This window comes from Clinocottus analis, unplaced genomic scaffold (genome assembly GCF_023055335.1).
Source record: "Clinocottus analis isolate CAN_PGR_092001 unplaced genomic scaffold, fCliAna1.0.p SCAF_11, whole genome shotgun sequence".
Taxonomy (NCBI): domain Eukaryota; kingdom Metazoa; phylum Chordata; class Actinopteri; order Perciformes; family Cottidae; genus Clinocottus; species Clinocottus analis.
The window spans coordinates 5,923,732-5,936,860 of record NW_027175832.1 but is presented as its reverse complement, the minus strand read 5'-3'; the positions used below and the strand labels follow the sequence as shown (position 1 = coordinate 5,936,860).

Sequence of the window (13,129 nt, the reverse complement as noted above, 5' to 3'; positions counted from 1 at the left end):
TCATCATCATCATCATCTGTTATCACATGACCAGCATTCCATACTTCGGAGACAACTAACCAGCTTCGAAATGAATAAAAGAAGCTGGTTTGTAACATTTTCCCAATAGGTTCAGCTCCTAATTAGTTTAATTAATGAATTTCAACAAGAGCGTGTGCATCATGTGTCGCTATCACACATTATTGATTTGTCCCATTTTTACCAGTTTTGAACTGATTCACTTTTTTTGTTGGACAAAAGACATCTAAAGACGTCATGTTGGACTTTGAAAAACTTGGGGAGGCATTTCAACACTATTTTCTGCTTTTTATCAGTATATCTTCCTCGGTTTCAAATAATAGTTTGATACTGCTGGGAAGTACAGAAATATGCAATATAATAAATCATTCTAGGACACGCTAGTGTTATGACAAGAGTTCCACTCCAGTCCTCTTCATCAGAATTTAACTTGGTAATCCTGCAGAAACCATGTTGCAGACAAAACTATTCATCAATATGCACAAATAAAACCTGATAATGAATAGTTCCAGGGCCAGTGTTGTGATAACTGGTGGTATGTGAATATTAGAAGAGGATAAAGAAGAAAAAAAACATTCAGCCCTGTTCATAGTTTTTGATATTATACTTTGTAATGAGCTATCAATCCTCCTAAATGCCTATCAGGAACATTTTATTGATCGGGCTCAACTGCCCAATAAAAGTGTTCACGACCCCCTGTGGAATACTTGGCTTCTCCCTTCATCATCCAATATTACCTTGATCTACTGTAATTACTTTACCTTCAGCTTTTGTGGCAGTACTATCTTCAAATACCTTTTTTTTTTTTCTTTCAAAAGCTCAGTCTCCAAGACAGTCAGGGATCTATTGTAGCTCTGGGGAGAAAGGGCCTTGTAACGCCGCCTGTCTTTCATTATTATTTCAGTGCGACACAGCCTCGATGTCACAACCAGACAGGAAGAACGAGATTGAAAAGTAAAAATGGCAGCTGCTGTCAGTGGAGGCTGAAGGTGAGTCACTGGCCTCACATCTTCCATGTTTCATCTTCATGTCTGGGGGGCTACAACACACACACATATACATACATGGGTAATATTTTATCTTTCACATTATTACCATCTTATGTTACATAGAAACTGCTGAATGCAGGAGTTCTGATAAAAAGTATTTTATTGAGTGGAATGATGAGTTTCCGTCGCGTGAAAAGAAAAAGAGATTAACAGCGGCAATGTTTTGTATCACTGCCATTTGAATATCTTTGTGTTGGACCGCTTGTACAAAACAAATAATCTGAAAATATCCCCTTGGGCTCTGGAAACATGTGATTTCTTTTACTATTTTGTTACATTTTACAGACTAAACCATTGATATAAAAAAAAGAAAAGAAATAGCCGGTGAAGAACATCATACTACTATCCAAGTTTCAAGTCAATTACGCAAAAAAAACTAAAATATTCAAGTGCTCACCTCTTTTTTTTAATACAGACTGTCGTGCACAGCCATTCACAGACGAGTCTCCAGAAAACAAACGCTTATCTGGGTCTCAGCTCAGCAGCAGGATTCTCGGTACAGTACTCCTGCAGCTGTTTGTGATGTATACGAGTAGTAATCGCTTCCTCGTCTCCGCCGAGGAAGCGTGACATGAAACACGTTCTGGTGGTGTGAGAACCGATGTCTCCGACCCACAGAATCCCTCCTCTCATTACTCACATAAAGAGATGAGGTCAAAATCAATGGGGACTTAGCACCAGGATAAATCATTAAGATAACCGCACGTCTTTCTCCACACTGACACCTGATTTCTATTCATGGAGAGAAGAGAAGGGGGGAGGGGGGTAGAGGATCACAAAGGGAGGACATCCTACAAGCAGCAAATACTCCATCAAATGAGAGGCGATTGCACACACACACACACACACAACACAATAAGGAGAGCAAGAGTGGAGACTGACGGATCACATACACATCAGTTTAACAAAAAGCGGTGTAGTTCTCCTGCTAGGCGATTCAGGCAGCAGATGGATCCTGTATCGTGGGATGGATTTGGCCCGCTGCTGCCCCGCTCGCACTTCTAAATCACTCACTTGCCTGTGTGACATGGCTCGAGTGACACGGCTGTGCGATTACATGGAAGTCCGGGCTGTAGCTGAATAAATCGCGCAATTAAGTGGTGACAGGAGGCGACAAACGTTGGGGCCTTTGTTGCGCGACAGGAATGTCAATAAAGATCCTCATCCAACTTGACCTCCTCAATCTTTTAAAAAAAAACAAAAAAAACTCACAGATGAATATGAATCTCACCAGTGACGATTCACATTTCAAACAGCCAAATTGAATCACACTGTTAGTATTCAGTTTACACGTTCTTCGTTAGATTACAAGCATTGTAACGGGACGTTTCAACAGAGGCTTTGTGGAGAGCCCATACTCAAGTTTGTACCCTGTTCGTACCCCGCAGGTAAACATACTGCACTCACACACAATGAGGATCCACAATAAGACGCTGCATGCATGCATCGAGAGTGGAGCGTTGTGATTTTGCCTCCTTTGTATGAACCTACTGAACAAGGTTGTACAAGTGATGTACAACCTTGAACCGGTTCCCCTCAGTTATCAGAGCACACTGCTGGAGATGCAGTGGTGGAGCAGGAGAAATGTTCACAATGTATTCTTCCGGCAGCATGAACGAGACTCATTCTTCATCTGTGGGGAAACCAGTTTTCTTGCCTACTTTGTGTTGTATCCTCTTTGTTAAAAGGTCCAGTAGTCCCTCTGTACAAACGTTCCCAAATCTGCAGTCTTTCGTGGATGGGTCTCGAAAGTAATTTCTTCACCCCGCCCACAACACAGGTCACGTCTTTTGGAGGACCAGGGGCGTCGGCGCGATCGTCCCCTCTCGCGTCCGGTTTGCTGGGAGAGGCGGGGGGCTCCAGTCCGGCTGGTAGAAGTGGATGTCAAAAGTCCGTGCCCATTTAGCGAAGACCCGTTTCTCCGTGATGAAGCGGTGGTGGCTGCCCCGCCGCCCGCGCTCATGAGAAATGTACATGGCGCATTCGTCCGGCCCACGTGGCTCGTAGTAGTGGTAAGGGACAGAGTGATGCGGAGGCTCCCTGCAGGAAGAGAGAGAGGAGAGAGAGAGAGAGAGAGAGAGAGAGAGAGAGAGAGAGAGAGAGAGAGAGAGAGAGAGTTGACATTTCAAAATGCTGAAATGAGTCACTTGAGTTTCATGTGACACCACAAAAGTGGTTTTCTTTTCGGAGAGGGAGAAGGAAAGGCGGGACTGTTCGCCTCCATTTGTTGGTCTTTGCACGGCGGATGCAGCCAAATTCATCCCATTTGAATATATTTTTTTTTCTCATAACTTTAATAGCCCAACACTGAATAAATAAAAGTTTAAGTATGAATTATGAAGGAGCAGAAAATGGAGCCTGTGGGTTGTAGCAGCACGGAGGCCACATGTTCAACACATCTAATCATGTGTGTCTAATGTGCACACCTCTCTCACATAAACTGTTTTCCAGTTCACAGGCCGGATGTTTAGAAGTCTGCATCTCCAAACTGAATAATTCAAAATATGTATCAAGGGATATATAAGGCCCGTCTTATCTCAGATTAATCCAAGAAATAACGTCTTCTCTGGCCTGAAATTTGGGGAATACAACCGCAGCCCTCAGCAGCTGATAATCAATCCACTTTGTGTTTTGGTCAATTGTTAGATGTTGTTTTCCACTTTGTGTCTACAGAGGATAAATAACCAGAGGAAATGGGCTGTCGGGGATGCTACATGGTGAGACAAACAAAACAAATATAACCAAAGTAAAGCCAGAGGAAACAAAGGGAGACTGATTGATTGCCACGAGCTTGAATAGTGTAGCAGGGAATTTGACCCAGTAAGCTGAATCTCGCTGCAAAAAAAAAAAGGGGCTAAAGATGTACAGATACAGACTTAGAGGAAACCTTAAATATGACGACAAAGCCATTTTTCACTTTGACATACTGTGCAATGATATTTCTGGTTGCCAGAAAAATGGAGCAGAGCGAGACCTAAGCTTTTCCTCCCCACGATATCTCAAATGCATACAAATGTAAAAAAAAAAATAAAAAAAAAATATCAGTTTTCGTACTTGTAATTCTTGCCCGTGTTTTGACTTGTTATTTTGACTTTTGTTATTTAGAAACTTATATTCCGGCAATTTAGGCATCTCAAAAACATCTCGAGTCACACTGACATTTTATTTATCAGCTGCCTGAATAGACTTGAATCTTTCTTATCAGGTGGATATGCTGGTGTGAATTTTTATAACCTTGAAGCGGCTGCATGTACTGCTCTGCTTTCAAAACTCTTCGTTATGTTGCTGGTTGGTGATGTTTTACATGCAGCTCCACTGTCTCACCTGCAGAAGTCGGGGGCAACCATGCCGTAGACATTGATCCTATCGCAGAGCTCCAGGGCGATGGTCATCGTGAACCAGCCGGTGCTCAGCCAGGAGTTTGATATCCTTCTGCAGAGAAGAAGAGGAAGAGGGAGAGAAGACGTTCGATAGATTTCATTTGTAGGAGATTAGCATTTTTGATTTTTTTTTGTTTTTTTCAGAATGTGATTAACTAGGATTGGCAATCAGAAAATTTCCCATCAGCGTTTTATGTCAGAATAAAGATTTATCGAAATCTCAAGGTCGATTTTCCTGACTGCAAGATCATTCAAGTTTCCTCGCAGCTTCATTAAAATACAGATCCATCCTGCATATCGACTGCCACAAATGAACCCTGTCAAATAATCAAACCCTTAATCAGAAAGTACTTTTGCAAAATTAATGCAAATAGTTGAAATGACAAAGCTTCAGCTGCGGAGCGAAATATCCGCTTTTACACGGCACTTTTTTTTTTTTTTTTTTTTAGAGCCGTGCCTGAAAGGAAATGAGCAATTATCAATTTTCTGAGATGTGGTGTTATGAAATAAATATGAAATTCTATTTTCATTGCATTACAAAATCTAAATGTCCATCAACGTGGTCTCGCTCATGGGGTTGCTGTCAGATGAAAAAATCATTACAGCCCGACCACCATACATCTTTTAAGATTCCCATGTTGTTTTTGAAGAGATTTAATGGGCTCCAAAGTCCCGCAACTTCAAACACCACTTCTACCAACGGCTGTGAAAACCCTCAGTTTAAAGTGAAAATAAATTTAACTACTAAACCAAAAAAAAAAGAAATAATTGCCAGTCCTTCGATTTTGTTGTTTTTACATCAAAACCTAATGAATAAGCCTGAATGAAAGTTAACTGAAATATGTTGCAATGAGGAAAAACATTTCAGTGCATTTTATGTTCCAGTAATAACAGACGCTTCTTCCATGCAGGATGCATTAACCTGACTTTTTATATTCATGACCTGGCAACATGTGTTTGAGGAGTGTTTTAAAGACAACTGACTGCAAACTCTGTGACGGCCTGAATACATTAAACTGTTTTAGCACAATCTCTTGGACAGACATTGGTTGCCCTCAGAGGCTGAATCCCGGCAATTTCAGTTGTTACATTTGTACTTTTCAGTGAAATATCTTGACACCTACTGGTCGCCATGACTACACATATTCAAACTCCCTGGAAGGATAAAGTACAATTTATTTGGTGAGCTCCACAAATTCATCTGGTACCATTTCCCAACCGTTTGGGGTTTTGATCAAAAAACCTGCAAAACTGATGTCACTCCCATCAGAGTCTGATGTGCCAAGTTTGAACCAACACGCAAAACAATGATGGTGAACATGCCACACATCGGCATGTAATATGATACAATAGCATATTGTCACATGTTCACATTGACCTAAAAGCACCGCTTTTACTGGTCCTACGTGCGGCTGCTAGCACGGCCGCTAGCACGGCTGCTAGCTGTGGTTTCCACGTCGCACTTTAAGATGTCGATCTGTGGCTCGCTGGCCTGGAGCCGCGGCTCTAAGCTCCGCCAAGCACAGTCATGCAGGAGGTTTAGCCGTTGTGGTCCAAAGCACTTTTTTGGTCCAAAACAATCCGTGTTCATCAAATCAATTTATGAATTAGTTTGAAAAAACAAAACAAAAAATCTTTCAAAAGTGTGAGCCGATGTAACACAATTCAGGAGCGATACATGTGAAGCTCTCAGCTGAATCCGGCGCAGCTGAGAATCCTGTCATGCGTCCCACGCCGCACAGGATCTCGACTGGGATTGTGACTGCTGACCCGTGGATGTGTTCATGCGTCAGCTATCAGGTGCATTTAAAGACGGCCCCTTTAGAAACATCAAATATGGGGTATTTTACCATCAGTATTTTCACCATCAGTAAATCATTGACGCGTTAATTATAATACCTTATGATGAGAATCACAGTTGATTAATGCAGAAAATGTGCTGGGACAAAGACTGTACGCCAAATAAAGTGAGATCGCTTTATGGTACAGAACTAAACCCTTCAGGCTTCTGTGCTTCAGTAGATGACCGAAGAAGTGAAGGTTGACGGGGAAAGAACTCCCTTTAGAGAGGGGGATGAGATTATAGGATGGGTTAATAGTAATACTATTGGGATTATATGATAAAACATATTGGGAAGCCGATTCTGTACTTTTGCAAACTAGAGTGTTTACCACAGTCATCTCTAGTGAAGCATGCTAACAGTTGCTACTTAGCACTTAACACAAAATACAGCTAAAGTGGATTTGTCCAATACAACTGTGTACATGTGAGCCGGATGTCTCTGATGGGGCACGAGGGTGTTCACCAAGATTCATGACAATCTGCCAGTTGCCGAGACACTCAATATCCCAAATGTCAACTGCAACACCAAAAGGCCATCACTGAAGAGAATACATCATCCAGAAACGTTAATGTCTGTAAAGAAATCTGCTGGTAATACATCTTGTAGATATTTTACTGGATAAGTGAGGTGCTGTCAGGGGATCAACAAAGTAAAAATGATTTTTCCTTCCTCTTGGTACTAAAATATTGGTGCCATCCATCCAATACTTCAATCTACCAGAGTGGCTGACACTCATTTTCATTTCCCCTGCACTTTAAACACTTCAAATGTGTTGAAGGTATACAATGCAGGATTATCCCCTGAAATAAAAAAAGTACCGACTCGTATAAAAGCAATCCCTCTAAATCAACACTGATGACCCACCGGAAGCGCGAGGCCTTGTCTGTACCGGTTCTTCTGCCTTTCATTTCTCTGTGGTTCGGGGGTGTTTCTGGGCGACAAGGGTTTGGACATGGTGTGACTTCTGTCACGCAGGAGCAAGCACGCATCCAAAACCGAGGCGCCAACTGCCGCGGCGGAGGTTTCAATGTCAGACCCAGTGCCAAGAAAAATGCACACACAGTGGAGGCGAAACGCCAAGCAGTCAAAGCTTGTTAAAAAAAAAGAAAAATCAAGAGCGAATCTGGGGTTCGCCGTTCACGTTTGCTGCCGTATGTGATGCTGCAGGTGGTGCACCGGGCCGTGTTCCTGGCGCCGGCGGTCAGGAGACGAGCTCCTCTTGTGTCATCGATGTGAATGGGAGTAAGGAGGCGAAGGATCACAGTCAGCTTGGCAGCATCTCCTGTTCTCTCGACCGCCCCGTCGTCACCCCGCTGCTCGCGGGAAAGCTCGTTACTGTTCCCCACACAAATGCGCGAGCATTCACAGCGGCGCAGGTTTCAACTTTGCCAGAGAAACAGAGCCGGGGCCCGATAAGGAAAGTCTCGACAGGAACAACCTGGCGGGCTCGACACCCTGCTCGCCCTCCGGTTGATGAGGGTGACACGTGTGGAGGAGAGGGTTTACCTGGCTGTTTGAGAAAATGTTTCTCTTGTTTCCTCAGAGAGAGAACAGTGTAAGGGGGAGGGAAACGCGTCAGGCAGAAAGCCCTGGAAAAAAAGATGATGGAATAGAAACAAATGTGCCTGGAAAACTCGGGGAAGTGAGGAAATATATTTAAGGGACGTTACTAGTGTGGATGCTACTGAATCCATTGTGGGATTTAGTTTTACAATCACTGTTATCGGGCATGAATTACACACGTGAACCAATTGGAGGGTAAATATAGTGCACTGTGTAGGAAATGGGGAGTGTTTGGTTGCGTTTACGTTCCGCAATTAAAGCTGGGGTTGGCGACATTGCAGAAACCAGCAAGCTGTAGACTGGATTGACAAAAAGAAATACAACATTCAACAAAAAGCCTCGTCTTGCCAACTCATTCCAATGAATGTAGCTTGCAGCACTGGCTCCAAAAGTTGCTAAATTCAGCGAGAAAGTCGCCACGTGGGCAAAACTGACAGCCACTCCTACACAATTATCCAAATGAACATACACAAGCAAACAGGGCTATTGTTAGTACTCACAGCTGTCAAACTAGCAGCTTACGGAAGACTCCGTGACGTGCAAGGCGTTCAGGTAGGTGGGCAGTTCAGTCATTACATTCGGACACAATAATTGCCTTATTACAGACCTGCGACAGCCACAGATACTACTTTGTTTTTGTATCAGAGCATTTTATGTATTGATCGCTGTTGCTATGTAAAGAGAACTGCAACTAATACACTATAAAAGGTTTCTTAAAGACATTTCCAACAAAAGCTTGAAGCAAATCTCAACAACTCTCCTCCCTTATCGCGCGCCGATCACACCTTTAATTCCACGGCGTTGCGTTTGCAGTAGCCGCGGCTACAAATGCGTCACTCGCTGCAGTTTTACTGTGTTGCCGAACAAACGCAAACCTCCTGATTCTGCACCGAGCGACAGTGTGATGAATAGTAACGGCACACAATCCTTCATCTTTATTAAAGTCTGTTCAGGCCACAAACAACAGTGTCAACCCAAAAGTGATGCTATCGCAGCTGAAGCACAGACTTCTCATTTTCATGTAATTACAACAGGACCCGGGCTGGAACGTGTTGATTTGTTGTGATATGCAAACGCCGCCCCCGGGCTTTACTATGACAACAGCACGTAAGCGGCGCACACACACACACAGACACAAACACAGACACACAGACACACCTTTTGCAAATTAGAAAACTTCCCAAAAAAGTTCAAAGAGTCACATTTTGTCATCAAGCAGTCTGCGGCGGCTGCACGGAGGTCTTAGCAGCTAATCTCACGAAAGAAGTCTTCCTCATTTCCTTGTTGATGAACATGCTGATGAATAATGTGGTGTAAAATGTCAAGCTCTTAGCTTCAATGGCTGTCTTTAAAAAGAGCTGGAAGCAAGCTGTGCGTGTGAAGACGCATTAATCTCTGCACAGAGGAGCGGCGTCGCTCCACGTGTTTACACAGTTTGCTGCCGAAAACCTGGTTGGGGTGCCCAGTTAATGAGCAGTTAAATTGTGCGTTGATCCCCGAGTCTTAAAATCTTATCTCAATTAAAAAGTGAGATTATTCTCTGCTTGCATTTAATAAAAGGAGATTTTCAACATGATGGCACCGATACAAAAAAACAAGTTGATTTGTCTTGAAGGGAAAACATAATAAATAACACTCTGCAGGCGGAGTGCTCCATTTACTTTGAGGAAAAACACGGTTATGAATTCACAATAGGCAAGACGTGTACAGTATAGCTCTCTAAATATGAAAACAAGCTGGTCACCTTCGTGTGGAGGTCACATGAAGGTGGGATTAGAGCAACGAGTTCAAGCAGAAACACTTCATCGCATCACTGTGTGTGTACTCTTGTGACGATATGTAGCTTATTCTCATTATTATCATAATGTGTCTTTTATAATGTTGCTTTTCTTCGAGCAGTGGACTTTTCCTTTTGCTTCAGTTTTTTCACTTTCAGTGAAGAAAAGAAAAGATGAATACGGAGGTCTGGTTCTGGCGGCTCTCTGAACTCACCAGTGCTGCATTGTTCTCTGTTGCATATTCTCTGCTCCCCTTTTTGAGCGAGGATGCGTTTTTCAGACATTTCTCAGGGATCAAACCTGTGATCTTTTGGTGATAAACCTGCCACCTATACATTTACCTATACATTTAACATGAGGAAATTACACTGAATGTATGGAGTAGACACCTAACAGTGCAACACAGTGAGCTGATTTCAACAGCGCATTACGGGAGCTTAAATACTGTAGTTAATATATATATATATATATATATATATATATATATATATATATATATATATATATATATATATATATATATATATATATATATATTTCAAAAGCTAATTTGCCAGCAATCACAGGTCGAGGCTCATTGTGGTTTGGCAATTTAACACAGAGATTGAAGAGGAACACCTGCTTTTCATTGCTCCTCTGCCAGTGTCATTAAAATGGGTGGATGTGACAACAACCCACATCATCTTAATTACCTTCACTGAAACGGCATAACCCATAATTACAATTACAGGCGGGCAGATCGCACAAATGATTACCCAAAAACGCTTCCATGAAAGCAGCTCACTCAGGCTCCCTATCCTTAAAAACAGTAGGACTCATTTTACAAATTAGCTGAAAGAGATTGCTCTTTTATACCGCCAGCTTCCTTTAAACCTTTCTCCAATGAATAAAATAAAAATAGAAAAGCAATACTTAAAGGCTTGCTCTCTTTCTCTCTCTTTTCCCACGCTCCACGGAGCAGAAATGACCTCAAAAAAAAAAAAAAAAAAAGCCTCACAGATATAAATTCAGAATGCTATAAAAAGGACAACAGTACATCATGATCTGCTGGCTCGCTGTAAACATTTACCATGAAAGTAACTGATCCTGAAGGACGGCTGTCTGAGCTATTCACCAAATCCTCGACGTGGCAATTTCCTCCCTGACATCTGTTTTTAAGCTGAAGTCCGATTCCGTCTCCAATGACACCCCGGACAAAGAGAGAGAGAGACACACACACAGTGTGTGTGTGTGTGTGTGTGTGTGTGGTGTGTGTGTGTGAGAGAGAGAGAGAGGTAGCGTTTTCATTAAGCTTTAATGGCCACGGGACTGAGAACTCAACTTGGACTCATTCAATTTCGTCGTTTAACACCAGGCAGCTTGAGAGAAGGTGTTTCAGAGTAAAAAAAAAAAAAGAAGTTGTTTTCGTCTTCCGTTCCCGACATTATGATTTAACATCGAGCATTTACTTTAAAACATTTCCCTTCGCGATGCATTCAAACGGTAGCAGGAAACCGCAACATCGCCCATTTCCATTAAATCAGAGTTTACGTACCGATGCCTTTCCAGCCTGCTTTTCAAGAACAACACACACCGTCAATGCAACAGGCAACTCTTCTATTGGATTTGTGGGGCTTCCACACAGCAGTAGAAGTACCGACTGTTAGTGTTGTGTTTCTATGTAACCGTCAACTACGACCCATTCACAACTACACACTGAAGCTGATGGATGACCAAGTTGAACCTCGTTGTGCCGAGTCTCCTGGTGAGTGGAGGTCAGCGTCTACATCTCCTTTACGTGTGGCACAAGTTGCTCATGAAGCAAAATTAAGGACAGAAACGAATAAGTTACCAATACGTGAGTCCATCTGTTGTTTTTCTATTGTTATTCCAACCGAGTGCGAATATTTGAACCTGTTCAATGGTCTCTTATGAAATAGGATTTTCAGAGTGTTTTGAAATAAAAGAAACAGCCACTTTTGTGTTGTAGTATTGTAAAATATGTATTTTCTTGTTACAATCAGAGCCTGAATTTGATTTAGGGGATGAATTATGCAAAAGAGTTTTTCATTTGAGTGAACAAATGACTCTTTTATTGTACAATGCAGTGATAGAAAATGTTGGAGGTGTAAACCTGGCGCGTACGCAATGTGTTATGTGTTGATTTTGTAAATGATTGTGCCTTTTAAAGTAAAAGAAGCCATAAAGCAGAGTATGCTTTTTTTAATAATCAGACTTTTTTTTTGTGTATTTTGAATAAAAGAGTTCTTTTTTTGTCAATAAAACACTAACCACAGTTTCCCAGAGCAAAATGTGACTTTCACATCTCGTAATTCTAAAACACAAAAGACACTGACAACCTTAGTGATATAATAAACGCAGCAAATGCTCACAATTGAGAATCTTGAAACCAACAAAAGTTTGGAATATTTCCTCGATGAACCTAAATGTGACAAATGTACGACTGTAGTCATCAATTAACAGGATCCTTGTTGCATTCCTGCGCACTCCTTGTGATCGTCTCGCCCTCACCTGTCCTTGCCGGTCTCCTTTTTGAAGAGCTCGTCAAACTGCAGCATCTTCTGCCAGGAGATGATGTAAACTTTGAGCTTGGGCAGCACCTGGTTCATCAGCCTCAGGTTATTGTACACCAGGCCCTTCCCGTCGCGCCGCATGTAGCTGCTGGGGCCCCAGAAGATGAACACCGTGTCCTGGCTGGCGTTGAGCAGCTCGTGGCGATTGCGCAGCACCCTCTGCATGCTGGAGTGAGCGATGACGCGCAGGGAGGTGCGCCGGCCGACGTCCCCGCCGTATCCCCGGGCGGTGGGGGCGTCGTTCATGCGGATGACGCACTCGGCCCGGTCGATCTCGTCACCCCGACCGCCTCCGATGAGGTGACCTGAGCTGGTCACCAGGGCGCAGGTCTGGCAGTGCATCCTGGGAGGCTGATTGATGGCACGCGCACACACACAAAAAAAAAACAAAAACAAGAATGATGTTAACAGAACATAACAAATACGTATTGTGCGTCAGAACATTTGGCCTCTTCGTTCCCCGTCGATGCACTCGCGGCACTGCCGGCAGAATTTTTTAGTTTCTACAAACTCTCCAAACATTTATTTTTATTTGTTTTTCCAGCAGTCAAAACTGCTCTGAAAGTTGTGTTTAGCCCCAGTTTATAGAGAAATATGCAAAGCAGACAGAAATGCACACCTAGGGGAACTTTGGTAAAAAGCGTCGCTCTGTGTTTGAGGCAGGAAATGCTTTGTTGACAAATGGGTAGCGACAGCGCCTCCTGGGGATATGCAGCTTGTCATATTGCTTTGCGATTGGTAGAAACCCCGGGGTCCTACAAAGGATTCACCTTGCATCTTTCTCCCACTCGCACGCAACAGAGGAATGTGTGTTTACCTCCCCAACAACAGTCCTGGTACATAGAAGTCATGTTGAATTCTTATCAAATATGAACCTATAATGTGTTCCGCACGATATTTATGAAATGATGATAACATAATACA

The 13,129-nt window shown here is 42.7% G+C and overlaps 1 protein-coding gene across 1 annotated transcript in view; it reads right to left on the bottom strand.

Annotated features, from left to right (window-relative positions):
* Positions 1–1,170: 1,170 nt before the first annotated feature.
* Positions 1,171–13,129, bottom strand: part of st6galnac5a (ST6 (alpha-N-acetyl-neuraminyl-2,3-beta-galactosyl-1,3)-N-acetylgalactosaminide alpha-2,6-sialyltransferase 5a) — a 37,711-nt gene continuing 25,752 nt past the window's right edge. Inside the window, exons 3-5 of the mRNA XM_068571409.1 lie at positions 12,144–12,556; positions 4,392–4,499; positions 1,171–3,107 (exon numbers count right to left, since the gene is read on the bottom strand). Coding sequence (XP_068427510.1) covers positions 2,849–3,107; positions 4,392–4,499; positions 12,144–12,556 — 780 coding nt within the window. The 3' untranslated portion in view covers positions 1,171–2,848. The remainder of the gene's footprint in view (positions 3,108–4,391; positions 4,500–12,143; positions 12,557–13,129) is intronic.